Genomic DNA, 19,005 nt, shown 5'->3' with positions numbered 1-19,005 from the left:
CACATCTGTGAGGCATTCATTTTGTCGGTTTGGAACCAAGATTTTGCTCGTTTACTAGTGTGCTTGGGGTCATTGTCTTGTTGAAACACCCATTTCAAGGGCATGTCCTCTTCAGCATAAGGCAACACGACCTCTTCAAGTATTTTGACATATCCAAACTGATCCATGATACCTGGTATGCGATATATAGGCCCAACACCATAGTAGGAGAAACGTGCCCATATTATGATGCTTGCACCACCATGCTTCATTGTCTTCACTGTGAACTGTAGCTTGAATTCAAAGTTTGGGGTCGTCTCACAAACTGTCTGCAGCCCTTGGACCCAAAAAGAACAGTTTTACTCTCATCAGTCCACAAAATATTCCTCCATTTCTCTTTAGGCCAGTTGATGTGTTCTTTGGCAAATTGTAACCTCTTCTGCACGTCTTTTATTTAACAGGGACTTTGCGGGGGATTCTTGTAAATAAATTAGCTTCACACAGGCGTCTTCTAACTGTCAGCACTTACAGGTAACTCCAGACTGTCTTTGATCATCCTGGAGCTGATCAATGGGTGAGCCTTTGCCATTCTGGTTATTCTTCTATCCATTTTGATGGTTGTTTTCCGTTTTTCTTCCACGCGTCTCTGGTTTTTTTGTCCATTTTAAAGCATTGGATATCATTGTAGATGAACAGCCTATAATTTTTTGCACCTGCGTACAAGTTTTCCCCTCTCCAATCAAACTACGCTGTTCTTCTGAGCAATGTCTTGAACGTCCCATTTTCCTCAGGCTTTCAAAGAGAAAAGCATGTTCAACAGGTGCTGGCTTCATCCTTACATAGGGGACACCTGATTCACACCTGTTTGTTCCACAAAATTGACAAACTCACTGACTGAATGCCACACTACTATTATTGTGAACACCTCCTTTTCTACTTATTTTTACTAATAGCCCAATTTCATAGCCTTAAGAGTGTGCATATCATGAATGCTTGGTCTTGTTGGGTTTGTGAGAATCTACTGAATCTACTGGTACCTTCTATCCCATGTAACAATAAGAAATATACTCAAAACCTGGATTAATCTTTTTAGTCACATAGCACACTATTATTCTGAACACCACTGTATTTACAAGGGGAAGTTGTGCCCAGATAATTTCATGTGATAGTTTTCACATGAAAAGTAAAACACTCTTGTTGCATGTTATTAACCTTACCCTGTATGCTATTTTCATGACCAAGCTTTCATACACATTATTGTTTTCCAGCAATAAAGCCAATTGCTGGCAGTAGATGGCAACTTTCTGGTTCCACTGAAAGTAAAATATTTGGTGAAAATAAATGCCTTAGGCTTAATACATTTTAGTGGTGTGAAACTATGAAACTGGCCATATGGAATAATTGACAGTCGTGCCCAGGTTTTTGTTTTCTTCAAATTGTTAACTCAAGTTTGATGAGTGTCTTTGTTGTTTTCTGCCTCCTCTTATGCTGTTTCTTTGATAGTTTTGTTGCATTTGCATTGGGGGATTATGGGTGATCTGTCCGAGTTCTGATGGACAGTATTTGTTTACTGCAGCATCATCTTTTCAGCTGTCACACAATTCGGAAATGATTTGTTTTGCTGTTTAATACATGTCTGTGTTTGGCATAGGCAGTTGTACATGTCACAGCAAGAGTAAGACATGGAATGGGAAGCTTTTTAAGGTACATAACATTGACAACCCCCCCTCTAATTAAGTAGCTTGCGTCAACTGACACTAGGCTTCTTAAGCGTCTCCTCTTCAGAGCGCCCTTCTCTTTGTAGACCAAACAGTAGGAAGGAACTTTTTTGACATGCATGAAGATGATGTCTGTTCAAGACTCTACATCTTTCTTACCTCCTGCTTCTTTCCTTCGTTCCACATCATTACAGATGGACAACAAAGGCTGGAATGGACAAAAGGCGCCTTTTACTGAAGCAACAACTAACAGTGAGTATCTGCACGTCTCCCCATGTCTCTTTCACATTCCTGTTCTCCCACTCTCCATCCCTCCCTCAATTCTGCAGGTGGTTTTAGCAACAGAGATGGCCCGGCGTTTAATCTCTGTGACTGGTCAATGGGCTTCTGACTGTCAGCTTAATCAGCCGTGCGTCCTCGTGGTGAGCCTGCGAATTCAGACTCATTCACACGGGCTTACAGCGCCGACACGCTGAGGCCCTCCGGGGAGTCCTCGCAATGCCTTCCAGTGCAAAAACACAGCCTTTCACTCAAGATTAGCTCACAAGCACAAGAGGACAGAAACATGCAGGCACAAACAAAATTGGCTGTAGGATTGTTATTATTTGTGGGTTATTGGGCACAAACAACAATCTTGACATGAAAAGCAAAATTTTAATTTTTCCAAGTAGTACTTCTAAGTATAATCCACATATTTTCTCTTTATATTTGTAGATATTAGGACATTCAGCAGTCAGAAGTTTATCTGTGTATGGTGAAAGTGTTGAACTTGTAGAGATATTCACTTATCTTGGCAGTCGCATTTATGTCTCTGGGTCCTCAGCCTTTGAGATTAAGCAACACATGGGAAGAGTTTGGAGTCTTAATGTTGCTGGACCAGAGGTGTTTCATGATGCTGATATCTTTGCATAGGTAGTTCCTGACAGGGCAGGGGTACCCTAAGGCCGGGTTCACACGGCAGGATAATTAGGCCGATATCGAACCCGATCTTCCCCTTCCGACAATCTTAAGGACGCCCCGACAATCGTGATGACGCTAAAGATAATCTTATCAGAGCATTCTGATCTGCTCGGATGGGCGTCAGGAGCGCTCCAATTGCAAATCAGGGATATTCAATATGTTGGATTTTTTTGGCCCGATATCGCAGCTTGTGTTGTGTCCTCCGACCACAAACGAGCACGCAGCCTGCTGAATGTGACGTGCAGCCAATCAGAAAGCGAGGTGACGAATGTACGGAGCAGAAAATAAAATCAAAACAGCTGTTCTGACTTACCAGAAAGTCCGGTGGTCGCGCTGTCTCCACTTCTTTAAAGAGCACCTTTTCTTTTTCTTTTTGTATCGTTTTTTTTTTCCCTCTGTTGTAAATAGTCCACAAAGTACCTCCATTTGTTTACTCTGAAGTCACGTTTAATCTCGAGAGATTTTGCGAGATTTTCTGTCTGAACTGTAAATGTTCATGTGGGAAATTTGTTCGTGTGTGGTGTTGTTGTCCTTACCGTGTGGCTGCACACCACACACTGTACGACCAAACCTGTTAGATCCATGATTTTTTACCTTCACGTGTGTGGTCTCTCAGGTTTTGGAAACCTACCGATAATTTTAAAATTCTGTCGTGTGAACCAGGCTTAAGTTGTAAAAACTTTCCTTTTCCTGAAAAACATCTCTCATGAGAGATCCCGCATGTGAGAACCGCTTATTATGGGATGCGTAATGGCGGCAAGCGAAAAAGTTTGAATTGTTTGGACAAGCGAAAAAGTTTGAATGTTTGGACAGTTTTTTGTGATGAATATGCGCTGAATGGATAAAAGATGAAGATGGCAAGTGTGTCTGAGAAATCGGTAAAGATTACAAAGAAAAGTTTGGACGTGGCTGGATATCGTTGACAACCTGCAGCCCTAATGTCGGACCAAATATCTACTCCTGATGTAAGCTAGTACTTATTAAAAATAAATGAACTAAGACGGTAAGAAAAATACAAATGAGCTAAGATAGAAAAAATGGTTGAACACATCAATAAGGCCCCCTTCAGACATAATATAATTGAGACAGAATGGAGCACGAAGGAGGAGTCAAATGGCACTCGTGGGAAATCGGAGCCGCACTCCAGCGCCTCGTACAGCAGTCGGCGCATTCATTCAACTGTGTGAATGGTAGCACATTTTCTAAGTGCCCGACAAGTGTGCTGTTACCATGGAGCTGTATATAAGAACTAGAGAGCACAGTAGCATTGAGCCGTTTGCCAACAAGGAGGCGTGATCGCCACTTTAATTCCGGGCAAGTTAATGATTTGCGTGCATAGAAGTTCACTTAGTCTCGTCAAGAAACAGATGGAATATGCTGGAAAGCTGCGCATGTTGGCAAAGCCACAAACGGAGGAACAAGGGAAACAATATTTCCTTCCGTAAGTAAGTGGTTTTGGTTATTCTTGTCACTTTGTCCGTGACATTTGGATGATAAACAGCTGTATGTTTCCTGCCGTACCTGTTGCCCGATGACACGGACCATTCAAATCAAATCAATTTTATTTATATAGCACCAAATCACAACAAACAGTTTCCCCAAGGAGCTTTATATTGTAAGGCAAAAGCCATACAATAATTACAGAAAAACCCCAATGGTCAAAACGACCCCCTGTGAGCAAGCACTTGGCAACAGTGGGAAGGAAAAACTCCCTTTTAACAGGAAGAAACCTCCAGCAGAACCAGGCTCAGGGAGGGGCAGTCTTCCGCTGGGACTGGTTGGGGCTGAGGGGCGAGAATCAGGAAAAAGACATGCTGTGGAAGAGAGCAGAGATCAATCACTAATGATTAAATGCAGGGTGGTGCATACAGAGCAAAAAGAGAAAGAAATCATGGGAACCCCCCAGCAGTCTAAGTCTATAGCAGCATAACTAAGGGATGGTTCAGGGTCACCTGATCCAGCCCTAACTATAAGCTTTAGCAAAAAGGAAAGTTTTAAGCCTAATTTTAAAAGTAGAGAGGGTGTCTGTCTCCCTGATCCGAATTGGGAGCTGGTTCCACAGGAGAGGAGCCTGAAAGCTGAAGGCTCTGCTTCCCATTCTACTCTTAAAAACCCTAGGATCTACAAGTAAGCCTGCAGTCTGAGAGCGAAGCACTCTATTGGGGTGATATGGTACTAAGAGGTCCCTAAGATAAGATGGGACCTGATTATTCAAAACCTTATAAGTAAGAAGAAGAATTTTAAATTCTATTCTAGAATTAACAGGAAGCCAATGAAGAGAGGCCAATATGGGTGAAATATGTTCTCTCCTTCTAGTCCCCATCAGTACTCTAGCTGCAGCATTTTGAATTAACTGAAGGCTTTTCAGGGAACTTTTAGGACAACCTGATAATAATGAATTACAGTAGTCCAGCCTAGAGGAAATAAATGCATGAATTAGTTTTTCAGCATCACTCTGAGACAAGACCTTTCTAATTTTAGAGATATTGCGCAAATGCAAAAAAGCAGTCCTACATTTTTGCTTAATATGTGCATTGAAGGACAAATCCTGATCAAAAATGACTCCAAGATTTCTCACAGTACTACTAGAGGTCAGGGTAATGCCATCCAGAGTAAGGATCTGGTTAGATGTTAAATGTTTCTAAGATTTGTGGGGCCAAGTACAATAACTTCAGTTTTATCTGACTTTAAAAGCAGGAAATTAGAGGTCATCCATGTCTTTATGTCTGTAAGACATTCCTGCAGTTTAACTAATTGGTGTGTGTCCTCTGGCTTCATGGATAGATAAAGCTGGGTATCATCTGCGTAACAATGAAAATTTAAGCAATGCCGTCTAATAATACTGCCTAAGGGAAGCATGTATAAAGTGAATAAAATTGGTCCTAGCACAGAACCTTGTGGAACTCCATAATTAACCTTAGTCTGTGAAGAAGATTCCCCATTTACATGAACAAATTGTAATCTATTAGATAAATATGATTCAAACCACTGCAGCACAGTGCCTATGGCATGCTCTAATCTCTGTAATAAAATTTTATGGTCAATGGTATCAGAAGCAGCACTGAGGTCTAACAGGACAAGCACAGAGATGAGTCCACTGTCTGAGGCCATAAGAAGATCATTTTGTAACCTTCACTAATGCTGTTTCTGTACTATGATGAATTCTAAAACCTGACTGAAACTCTTCAAATAGACCATTCCTCTGCAGATGATCAGTTAGCTGTTTTACAACTACCCTTTCAAGAATTTTTGAGAGAATTAACTCTTCACTTATGTCCAGTTGATATTTTCCACTGTTAGACCAATGTCTAGTTAAAATACTTGTCGTTAGTGATTAAAATTTTTCGTCAAGACTGGAGATTTTTTTTTAATTTGCACCTTAAAATAATGAGATTATAATGACCCACGCTGTGCTGCTCACAGTCACACACACACAGATAGAGATGTGTACCGACACTGCTGACTACATGAATGACACTCGGTCAATAAACGATAATTGTGTAAAAATATAATATATATAAATGTATTGTAATGGTTTTAGGAGCCGCGTTGCGTTGAACACAGCAGCTACTGCAGCAGGATGCCTCAGCTCAGCAGCTTGAACAGCGCAGATCCATGTAACTTTCAGCACTAATATTTGGGAATGTATGTGTGTCAGAGCAAGTTTAATACTTTCCTGACATAATTTAATGTAATTTAATTTTACTGGCTCGATATCCAGGTCAAAATGGCATTTTAACACGTATTTTGCGAGCATTTTTGTGAGTGTGTTCAGTCGCGAATCTCCATTGAAAATATATTAACATCCGGGTACTTCATCAATATTTTGCCCGGTTAGGAGGCGTCATGTGTTTTCGTTTAGTGTGCAGCATTGGGAGTGCACTCTCTAGTTCTCATATGCAGCTCCACGGCCGTTACCAAGCAACACTCGTCATGAAGCCCTTCCCCCTGCCCCTGCAACACAGATGTCATGAAAAGTATGTCGTCGTCAGCTGGAGGACTGAGTTGCAACTGACGTAGAGGAGGTGATGGTCTGTAGTGGTTAAGGCTTTGAGCTTGAGATCAGAAGACCCTCGGTTCAAATCCCAGCCTGACTGGAAAATCACTAAGGCCCTTGGGCAAGGTCTTTAGTCCTCTTTTGCTCCCGGTGTGTAGTGTGCGTCTTGTATGGCAGCACCCCCACATCGGGGTGAATGTGAAGCATTATTTGTAAAGCACTTTGGGCGTCTGATGCAGATGTAAAAGCGCTATATAAATGCAGTCCATTTACCATTTAGGACATATGTCGTGCAATCAACAACATGAGCCACACGCCACTCAATGCACATGTGTGGGTGGGCTCTCATGCTCTCGTCAGTTCCAGCTGGCAGCGGCTCAGTGCATACAACATGTTAAATTAAAAACACAGAGAACAGGACAATTACATAAATACATACAACAATAACTATATACACAATTATATAACAAATACATAAAGTAAATAATCACATAACAAAGGAACAGAGAGTGAGATCTTTTTTCTTTGAGTTGAGTTTGTTTGGTACAGCTGATCCCAACTCCCAGATCCCAACTGGCTGTTGGGATCTGTGAACACGCAAGTCACAGCTGGAGAACGCATCCCGTGTAATAAAGCACATAACCTTACAACACTCCACCGTGAGGTGCATGCGTGTTGCATGCTGTCCTCGCGAGGAAATACATAAAAACACAATGTCGTTGCCATGGGCAGGAGCGACCATGTCAGCGCGCACATCAGCAGGCTGTCCCATGTGAAAAGAACCGTATGATCATGTCTCCACTCTGTTAGCGATCTGACTGTCACATCACCCACATCAGCTATGGTCCACATGACGCGGTGTCCTTCAGTGCGCCGCTTGCTAGACATGCGGGGCTGGCTGGACACGCGGTGCCAACAGATGTAGACATGATAAGAGCGCACTGCTTCATTCATGTCATTTCATGACTGTCTGTGACCATGGGTCATATATAAAGGAACAGAGGGATCATACTTGTATTGTCTGCTCGATAAGAGAGATTACATATTAGAAGTTGCTGGGTTTTGTGTGTGTGTTTTTTTTTTTTTTTTTTTTTACAACAGAAACAGCACGATGTGGTGTCACAGGGCTCGAAATAGTACATGCATGTGCTTGTTTGTGCATGTATTATTCGAGCGATGCACGTAATTTTATACTGCACTTTCACTGGTGCAAGTAACTTTATCCAAGTTTTATCAACTATATGCACCAGTAGAATGAACCAATAAAGGAATAAATAAGGAAAAAAACAATTTCCAGTGTGTCGTCTTCGTCTTCCCTGCGTTTTATGACTCTCACACACGGGGCGAGTTGCTGTGCTCTATTTGTAGTGGAAAGCTGACAGACATCACCAGCGGCGCACACATGTGGAAAACAAAAAAACTGGCTGCCGCTGGGGTTCCTTACAGAATCTGGGAGAGGTCACTTAAAGTGATATTTTTTTCTGGACATGATAATTTGTGCACACATTTTCCTTTAATTGAGCCCACGAATTAATAAAACGTGCTCTCATATTAATAAAACGTGCTCACGTTTTCCTGGCCGTGATCATTCGTGCGCACTTTTTCCTTTAATTGAGCCCCCGAATTAATAAAATATGCTCTCAAATTAGTAAAACGTGTGCACGTTTTCCTGGCCGTGATAATTCGTGCGCACATTTTCCTTTAATTGAGCCCTCTAATTAATAAAATATGCGCATGTTTTCCTTTAATTGAGCCCTCGGACTAATAAAATGTGCGCACATTTTCCTTTCGTTCAAAATGACCTTCATAATATGACCTAAATTGTCATCCTCACAACGGAGAGACGCTTCGCCATCAGCATCCTTTTTAATGTGCTTAAACTCCAAATGATGCCATGCTGGGCAGCTGGAGTTCTCTGCATGTCCTTGTGTGCCCAAACCATGATATACCCTGACCAGATCCATTTCTAATGGGGAATTGTATTACATTGTCTGCTGGTTTGTTGGCTAATTGCCAACATTCATGTGCTAAGACAGTATTGAATAATTGAGTGCACGTTTTACAAATTGTGGCCACGTTTAAGTAGATCGTGCCCTTGTATTACTCAAATGATGCTTAAAACGTGCGCACAATATAACAAAATGTGCGCACAATATAACAAAACATGTGCACAATATAACAAAACAAGCGCACAGTATAATAAAACGAGCGCACAATATACTAAAACGTGCGTACATTCTCTCCACATGCAAAACATTTTGCGATGACACTTCCAGGGCTCTGTAGTTCCTCGCTCTCTCTCCCTTCAAACTCTGTCATAATTGTGTTATAAACCAATCACCAATAATCTTCACGGACAATTTGTTCAACTTTTTTTTTTGTTACTAGCACCAGTGCAAGTAGGTTAAAAAATGTATTTCGACCCCTGTGTCAAATGTTCCAGGTGCTTGCACTGTGTTCATGCACGCGCACGGGTGTGCACGAAACTGTCGCTGCGTATCGTTCGTGCCTGTCCAACCGTGTGTCCCTCCCGACAGCAGGTGGAATGTTTCGCGGTTCTCCATTTCATTTGTTTTTTGCAGATTTTCATCAGGTTTCTGTTTCTTTCACCCAATTTTGTGTTATGTGTGAAGAGGCCCTAAATAATTTTTTTTACTTAAAACTATTTTACTTACAAGTTTTCTAATGTAAGAAATATTTTTTACTTCAAAATCTACAGTAATCAGAAATTGTTGAAAAAAATGGCTGGTTTCTCCTTTCGCCCAATGTCGCATTATGTTTGAAAGGGCCCTAAAGAATGTCTTTTTTACTTAAAACTATTTTACTTCCAAGTTTTCTAATGTAAGAAATGTTTTTAACTTCAGAACATGTTTTTTTTTTTTACTTCAAAATGTGCAGTAATCATAAATTAATCTTGAAGGGAAAAAATGGCTGGTTTCTCCTTCTTTGCCCAAGGTTGTGTTATGTGTGAAGGGGCATAAGGGACATGGGTGGGGCCCATGTTTCACCAGGACTCAACATGAATTACCGAATAAGAGTAAAATACCACACAAACTAGCTAAAACTGTCTGTACGTGATTTTTTGTTATTCCTTTCAGTGCTGAAGATAGTGTCAACATGGATTTTAGAATTGAACTGAGTGAAAATCAACATACGTCATTTGTAGTGTGGTTTTGAATGGATTTTACCATGATTTACATGTACATTGTGCTGACTAACCTGGCTATTTGGTCTCATTCTTGACAAACATTGATTTGAAATGTCTGGTGACAATAAATTTTAATACATTTCATTATGAATTGTCATTCATGGCCGAGATCCTAAAGGTCATGGCCAAGGTATAAATGAGAGCATTTTTTAATCTACATAAAATCATCTTTTCATCTGTTAAAACCTATCAGAATAGCTCCTTTACAGTGTGAAAAATTCAAAATTCCTGAAAGTAAAAGTTCTCACAAAGAGTGTGCATCTTGTTTGGAGGTGATCCCTCACTCACAGCCCATCCTAGAGGCCAGAGAATGTCACATGGCCAAAGCTTCTCTGTTTGAGCAGAGTGGGGTGCTGTGTGTCTGTATGATGCAACATTTATTAGTCTTAGATTCTCAGAAACTCAGAAAGAGCCCTTTGTTAACCCCCAAAACATGAATCAGCTGTAAATCGTGAATTATCCACAAACCGTTAATTGCGAAACGTGAATGCTGAAAAAATATCTCCCAAAACGTGAACATGGGCCTCACAAAATGAGAATATCATTATTAATAAACATATGTTTTTTTTCATTTTAAGTAGTTTATGGATTTCAGTTTATGGATCAATTACTGCAGGAAATCTTGATCACATCTTGATCATCAAGTGATCATCTTGATCACTTAATGACCCTATGACCACAATTTTTTTGTGTGTGTGTGTGTGGGGGGGGTCACCACAGCCAGTGAGGTGCGGAGGTGATCCGAGCAGCTGTCACTTCTGTTGTCAAGCGCCCAGCGCCGCTGGGTTTGTCCCGCTCCAGGGATATTGTGATCAAATGAGGAGTTTGACCGGGATGGTCCACCTGTCAAACTCACAGAGGACAGAACCCCCCCCTCCTGTAAATGCCTCAATAATGTTAAGAGAAAGCTTGTAGAAAAACAAACACTAGTTTCTAACCTCAGGAGGTAGACAATGAGTTACAATCTTATTTTTATCCATATGACCATCCTCTGAGCTGCAAAAATAACATTCATCTGAACGAGCAGGCGGCAGAGAAACGGAAGTGTATGGACCATCTACAAAGTACAAAAACAAGACACCAGCAAAATATTCAATAAATTCAGGTGTGGTGTCACCAAATTCACTGCACACATCCGTGGTCTCCTGCTGGTTATACGACAGCACTCAGTTTGGAAAAATGTGCAAAAATTGAATTAGTGAATTTGATTGCTCATTTTATGACTTATTTTAATGATACAAAATCACTAACATTCCATCTAAACTGAGTGATGTAGTATAACCTGCAGGACCCCACTGATGTCTGCTGTGGATTTTGTGTGACTACACCTTTTAACAATCATGCTATTGAAAATTGAATCAATTAAAAAAATCCAAAGTTTTTCACAATTACATTTTTCCAAACTGACTGCTGTAGTGTAATCAGCAGGAGACCATTGATGTGTGCTAAAAATTTTGTGTCACTACACTGTATAACATTGACACTCTTGAAAATTTAAACAAAAAAAATTCTCCAGAGTTTTTCACAATGACATTTTTCCAAACTGAGTGCTGTTGTATAACTAGCAGGAGACCACTGATGTGTGCAGTGAATTTGGTGACACCACGCCTGAATTTATTGAATATTTTTCTGGTGTCTTGTTTTTGCACTTTGTAGATGGTCCCTAAGATTTCATTTCTCCGCCGCCTGCTTGTTCGGGTTGATATTATTTTTTCCAGCACAGAGGGCGGCTCCCATGGATAAAAATTAAGTTGTAGCTCTTTGTCTACCTTCCTGAGGTTAGAAACTAGTGTTGTTTGTTTTTCTATAACGTTTCGCTGAACATTATTGAGCCGCTTACCGGAGGGGGAGGTTTCTGTCCTATGTGAGTTTGACAGGTGGACCGTCTCCCAGTCAAACTCCTCACCTGATCACACTGTCCCCGGAGCGGGACACACCCAGCGGGGCCGGGCACTTGACACCAGAAGCAACAGCTGCTCACGGATCTCCTCCCCATCTCAGCGGCTGTTGTGACCCCCACCAACAAAAAACAAAAAAGTTTTTGCGACCATAGGGTTTGCAATCAAGATTTCCTGTACTAATTGATCCAAAAATCCATAAACTACTTAAACTGAATATATATATCTATATATCTATATATATATATCTATATATATATATATATATATATATATATATATATATATATATATATAGACCCGCATTCACATTTTGGGAGATATTTGTCAGTGTTCACGTTTTGCAATGAACTGTTTGCGGATAATTCATGATTTGCAGCTGGTTCACGTTTTGGGGGTTAACACCTTTAATTTTTGTTCAGTCTTTCACAAAAGGGAAAAACACACATCCGGCATTTTTTTTCATGTGGATGGAAAGTGCTTTCATTTTTTTTCTCTTGTGAACGATACAAATAGCCCAAATGGGTATACTGTAAACAATTGCTCCAGATATGTGCTGCATGGAACAAAAGATCTGTGTTCATTTTTATTTGTTTGTGTGTTTTACAGAAGTGACTGTACATTAGTTTTACCATTTCAAAATGATCATAAGTCCCTCTGCATTAGTTATTTATGTTATAAAACGAGAGTTACGAATGTAACTACGGTTCTATGAATTCCGGATGACCGCCAGAGGGCAGTGCTTTAGCACCTGGATAACTACATGTGCGCAGCACAGAGGTCGAGAATATACGAGGTCTGTGAGAAAAGTAACGGACCTTATTATTTTTTTCAAAAACTATATGGATTTGAATTACGTGTGATTACATTAGACATACTTGAACCCTCGTGGGCATGCGAGAGTTTTTTCACGCCTGTCGGTTACGTCATTCGCCTGTGGGCAGTCTTTGAGTGAGGACTGGCCCACCCTCTCTTCGATTTTTGTCATTGTTTAGGAATGGCTCAGAGACTGCTGCTTTGTTTGATAAAAATTTTTTCAAAACCTGTAAGGCACAACTGAGTGGACACCATTCGATAAATTCAGCTGGTTTTCGGTGAAAATTTTAACGGCTGATGAGAGATTTTGGAGTTTTACTGTCGCCGTAAGGACGGCCCACGGCGCCTGACGGCGATCTGCGCTCCGAGGCGGCGGCGTCTCGCTGTTTCAAGCTGAAAACTTCCTAATTTCAGGCTCTGTGGACCCAAGACATCGTGAGATAACAGAGAACTTTCAGAAGAATTCGGGATCAGGAGTTTATCCAGACATTCCACTGTTAAAGGAGATTTTGTAATGAAAGAACGTGCGGGCAGATTCGCATGTCAGGCCAGACCCGACCGTGGGGGGTCGCCACAGGAAAAACACCTCCGTTGGAAACCTTAACGGACAAGTTGGAACATGCCCAGCTGTTAAACAATTTCTCAGATACTCACTTGTTGAAAGCCATCAAAAGCCGCCTGAATTTTACAAATGGTTTTCAACATGGAGGTGTTTTTCCTGTGGCGGTGCGAACGGATTTGGGGCGTCGTCACGGACCCAACTCGGCAAATTCGTCCGCACGTTCTTTTATTACAGAATCTCCGTTAACAGTGGAATATCCGCATAAACTCCTCATGCCGGCCTCTTCTGAAACTTCTCTGTTCTCTGACGACATCCTGGGTGAACAGAGCTTTAAATTAGGATGTTTTCAGCTCGAAACAGCCAGACGGATGCCACCTCCGACCGTGCCGCGCCGATACGCTTTGTGGGCTGTGCTTAAAGCGAAAGAAACTTCACAATCTCTCATCAGCCGTTAAACTTTACACCGAAAACCAGCTGAATTTCTCGAATAGTGTCCACACGGATATCCCTCACTGGTCCTGAAAAAATGTTGATAAAGCAACGCGCGCCATCTCCCTGCAGTGTCTCAGACAAAGAGATTCCGACAGGAGGGGGAGTCCACACCTCACTCAAAGCCTGCCTACAGGTGAATGACGTCACCGACAGGCATGACAAAACTCACGCATGCGCACGAGGGTTCAAGCTTGTCTGACGTAAAAACATATGAATCAAATCCATTTATTTTTTGAAAAAAATAAAAAGGACCGCTTTTTTTTATCACAGACCTCGTATACCAACAAAGTCACGCCATTAAATGTGACCTGGGTGACGTCACTGGTTGTCTTTATATACCAGACGCACCCAGCGCTCGCTTCTTTTCGGAATGAACTCGCAAGACTCCGAGTGACAAGCAACTCTGGTGGTCATCCGGAATTCATAGAACTGTAGTTACATTCGTAACTCTCGTTCTATTTCATTCCTCCTGACTGCCAGAGGGGGGTGCTTTAGCACCTGGATGACTTAATACCAACAAGGTCACGAAGAGTCACACTCACCTCGCATCAGCAGTGGGGAGTGGAGGCAGACAACACCGCCGAAGTCACCGCAGGAGGAGCAGCCACATTCAGTCTGTAATAGCGGGCGAAGGTACAGGACGAAGCCCACGTAGCAGCAGCACAAATATCACTCAAAGGGACACCTCTCAGTGCAGCCCAGGAGGTGGACACCCCTCTGGTGGAATGGCACGTAACCTTAGGAGGCTGAAGACCTCTAGACCTGTATACTTGTAAAATGGCATCCACGACCCAATGCGAGAGTCGCTGCTTTGAGACAGCACAGCCTCTTTTGTGATCACCGTAACACACAAACAGGGCATCCGTTTTCCGGATCCCGGCAGTCGCACTAATGTACTGCTTCAACATTCGGACAGGACACAGGGAACCTGAAACAGATAATCCTGGATCAGAATGCGGGACATACACATCCAAGGAAACTGGCTGGTTAACATGAAAAGTTGAAATTCTCTTGGGTAAAAAGGACAGATTAGGCCACAGCGTAACCCCAGATCCGTCAGAATTCCATCGCAAACAGTCCCCAGCGACTGATAGGGCATGGAACTCTCCCACCCGCTTAGCCGAAGACAGTGCAAGTAGAAAGGCAGTCTTCACTGACACCCATTTAAGATCAGAACTTTCAACTGGTTCGAAAGGGGGTAAGCTTAAACCCTCCAGGACTAGAGGAAGGTCCCATGAAGGTACGCATGCAAGCCTTGGATACCGCAAACGTAGAGCACCTTTCAAAAAACGACACACTAAGAGGTGTGAACCCACTTACTGGCCATCAATGTAGACGTGCCGGGCAGAGATTGCAGCAACATAAACCTTCAAGGTAGTGACAGAAAGTCCTTTCTCCAACAGTTCTTGTAAATATTTGAGGAGAATAGGCAAAGGGCAATGCTCCGGGTCTAACTTTTGTTTCTCACACCACCGCGCAAACAGCTTCCATCTGTTGTCATACAAAGCCCTGGTAGAAGCAGCACGTGAATTAAGGATAGTCTGAACAACAGCCTGGTCACAATAACTTAACAAGGAGTCTGGCCCCTCAACGGCCACACATACAGTTGAAGGCGTTCTGGGTGAGGGTGCCAGATCCTCCCCTGTAGCTGTGACAACAAATCCTTGCTTTCCGGGAGAGCCCAAGGTTCTCCCTCGAGGAGTATGTAAATCATGGGAAACCAAATCCTCCCAGGCCAGAATGGAGCCACCAGCAGCACCCTGTGGCTGCTCTGTTCTATCCTGTGCAGTGTCAACATCAGCAGCGGGAGAGGAGGGAAGACATAAAGGAGGCAATCCGGCCACGGGTGAGCCAATGCATCCTGCCCCAGCGGGCTGTCTGGTTCCAAGAGGGAGTACCATCGTGGGCAATGTGTCGAGGTGCTTGAAGCGAAAAGGTCCACTTCCGCTGCACCATATTTCTGCCAGATCATTTGGACCACAATCGGGTTCAGTCTCCACTCTCCCGGTGGTGGTTTCTGTCTGGAGAGTAAATCCGCTGCGCTGTTCTGTACACCGGGCAGATGAACTGCTCTGACACTTTGAAGGCGAGGCAACGCCCATAAGAGAAGCTTCCGAGTTTCTGCCAATGAGTGATTGGACCTGGTGCCCCCCTGATGGTTTATGTGATAGACTGTTGACGTGTTGTCCGACCGGACAAGAACATGTCTTCCTCTCAGGGCCGGGAGGAAATGCTTGAGCCAGTCATACAGTGCGAAGCTCCAGCACGTTTATGTGTTGGAGTCTCTCCTGAGGACTCCAGACACCCCTCACCATCCTGTGATTCCACACGGCCCCCCCAACCTTTGAGTGATGCATCTGTAACAACCACCTCTCGGCGAGAAGGAACAGAGCCTAGAGGGGCACCCTTGCAGATGAAGTCCACATTCCTCCAGGGTTTGAGGTGCAGAAGGCACTGGTTGGAGAGTCGTACAAGCCTGTGCTGATGCAACTTTGAGTTGAGGCCTAGGTTGTTGATCCAAATCTGTAGGGGACGTAAGAACAGAAGTCCCAAAGGTACCAGTAGCGGCATTGCAGTCAATTTGCCCATCAACCGGAGCAGCAAACCAAAAGGTAGCATCACAGCCCGTTGAATGTGTGAGACGAGACAAATTACATCGTCCACTCTCTGCGGGGATGGCGATGCAGTCATAGTCAGGGAGTTGATGGCAATGCCGATGAAGGTCGTTTGTTGACTGGGAACAGGAGAACTCTTTGCAAAGTTCACTGTGAGTCCTAAATGAGAGACATGGTTCAGTAGAAGAGCTGTGTCGTTGTGGGCCTGCTCCTGAGTCGGAGCGCAGACAAGCCAATCGTCTAAGTAGGTTAAGATTCTTAATCCAGGAGCTTGAGGTGGGGCTAGTGCTACAGCCATACATCTGGTAAATGTACGAGGGGCGAGAGAGAGGCCCGAAAGGAAGCACCCTGAACTGGTATGCCTGACCTTCGAAAGCAAAGCGGAGAAACTGCCTGTGATGAGGCGCCACTGGCACATGGAAATAGGCGTCTTTTAAGTCGACACTTGTGAACCAGTCTCCTGGTGTGGTAGTTTGAAGGATGTCTACTGTGCAGAACATGTGAAACTGCAGCACTTTGATATAATGATTCAGACGTCGGAGATCGAGGATAGGACAAAAGCCGCCATCCTTCTTTGGAACAAGGAAGTAAATTGAATAGAAGCCCCTGAGCTGGTCTGAACTGTGAACTGGCTCTATGGCCCCCTTCTCCAGGAGTTCCAAAATCTCCCGTTGTAGGGCAGCAGAGTGCACCGAGTCGGAAACAACAGTCATCCTCACCCCATTGAACTTTGGAGGACGACATCTGAACTGAATTCTGTAACCTTCGAACAAGGTTGAAATGACCCATGGGTCTTGAACTTGAGCCTCCCAGTGGCTGAGTTGATTTCGTGAAAAACGGCTGGGGGCCAAACATTGGCAGTCAGACCCTACCACCTCTGCCTCGCATCCCTGAGGACCTCTGGGCGTGATTACTGGAAGCTCTGTGAAACCGTTCAGTTCTCGAGGGTCTGCCCGTAGGCTCACGAAAGGCAGGCTGCTGGAAGAGCTGGCCCTCAACTGCAAAAGCACGTGCAGCTCTGGGAGTCGGCGGAAGCCTGGATGTAGAGTGAAAAGCTGTAGCACGTCTGACTGGCTGAGGTCTGGAAGACCGGTGTAGGTCAACAAACTGTTGCCTAGATTTACTGGCCTCAACAGCACACTCCAAAGTTTGTTGGGCCGCAGGTCCAAATACTTGGCCTGGAAGAACCGGTAGCGAACGGACAGGGGGGACTGCGCAAGCCACACCTGATGTCTAGTGATGGTAATGGTTGACATCAGTCTGCCAAGCTCTCTGGACATATAAGCAAAGGTTTGGAGTGAGGCATCACTAAGACTTTGCGTAGTAGAGAAGGTTGAATCTTCGACTGGACTGGGTTGCTTGACATGAGGACGTTGGTCTGATCAGCCTCATTAGGTACAACAGGAACTGTCACTGCATCCCTAGGCTGTAGATTCAGAAGCAAGGACTTAATCTGAGCAAACTCAGAAGTCAACATTTCGACCTTTTCAGCCAAAGCATGGTCATGAGTAACCTTTTTAGCAGAAGGTGCTCCTGCATGTGGGCGTTTACGGCGCTTTGGTTCCTTCCTGGGGCTGGAGGCCAAAGTTGCACTAGATATTCCACTTTCCAATGCCGCAAGTCTAGCAGATCTCTCTGCCAGTGGCATGCTGGCACAATTAAGCCAGGCATCGCCAGTCAGGGCTTCCCTCAGGTGTCCGATCCCAAGACACGAGGGGCAAAACATATGTCCATCATCTGGGCTCAAGGGAGCCAAACAGGTACTACAGCCATGCAACAAAGGCCCTGTCAACATTGTGGACTGCGTGCAGATGGCTAACGCAAGCCCTGATGGTTACAAATTGAAAGACAAAGCGTGAATCACACGCAGTGTAAATAGTAACACGAGGCACAGAGCGTGAAGCACTCCAGCCGCAGACACGGCACGAGGCACGGAGCGTGAAGCACTCCAGCCGCAGACTCGGCACGAGGCACGGAGTGTGAAACACTCACAGTGTAAAAGCTAATACAAGGCCCGGAGCGTGAAACACTCACAGCCACAGTAATAACACGATGCACACAGCCGAAAAACTCATAGCCCAAGTGCTAAGTCACTTAGAGCAACAACGACAACACTAGCTGCTAGCGGAGCTGTTAAACTTAGCAAATGGCGGCAGTGCAGACGAAGTACTTCAAGGAGTGGATAACACTCACAGCAAGCCCAACACAGTACACTATACTGGTTCCGATACACACACAACCACGTAGTTAACGGGGTTAGTGACACAACTAAACAAATAGCCAGCTTTCATCGAAACAACACAGCTAATGTGCACAGAGGAAAATACCCAGCAGGGCAGCGGCAAAGGTGCGCACCCAGCGTTTAGGAAGGTGTACTCACGACAGGCGTCAAAGAATACAAAAAACGGTGAAGCCGTGTCTCGCAGCCTCTGGAGGACGTGTGCAGTGCACGTAGCTCCAACCGAAGGTGGGTTGCGAGGCTACAAGCGAGAGCGGCAATCGCAGCTAAATGCGTTCTCAACCTCTAAGAATGCGAGAATGTAGAAAAGAAGCGAGCGCTGGGTGCGTCTGGTATATAAAGACAACCAGTGACGTCACCCAGGTCACATTCAATGGCGTGACTTTGTTGGTATATATTCTCAACCTCTGTGCTGCGCACATGTAGTTATCCAGGTGCTAAAGCACCACCCTCTGGCAGTCAGGAGGAATGAAATATAACTGAACATCAGCGATGAATATGAATGGGTGCAGTTTGGTCAC

At 43.9% G+C, this 19,005-nt stretch overlaps 1 protein-coding gene across 2 annotated transcripts in view; it reads left to right on the top strand.

Moving 5' to 3' along the window:
• Positions 1 to 19,005, top strand: part of stau2 (staufen double-stranded RNA binding protein 2) — a 316,665-nt gene that overhangs the window by 118,199 nt on the left and 179,461 nt on the right. For both annotated transcript variants that reach the window (XM_034170168.1, XM_034170176.1), the window contains exon 10: positions 1,892 to 1,949. In XM_034170168.1, coding sequence (XP_034026059.1) covers positions 1,892 to 1,949 — 58 coding nt within the window. The remainder of the gene's footprint in view (positions 1 to 1,891; positions 1,950 to 19,005) is intronic.

The sequence above is a fragment of the Thalassophryne amazonica genome, chromosome 1, assembly GCF_902500255.1.
Source record: "Thalassophryne amazonica chromosome 1, fThaAma1.1, whole genome shotgun sequence".
NCBI lineage: Eukaryota > Metazoa > Chordata > Actinopteri > Batrachoidiformes > Batrachoididae > Thalassophryne > Thalassophryne amazonica.
This window is presented reverse-complemented; position numbering and strand designations above follow the sequence as displayed.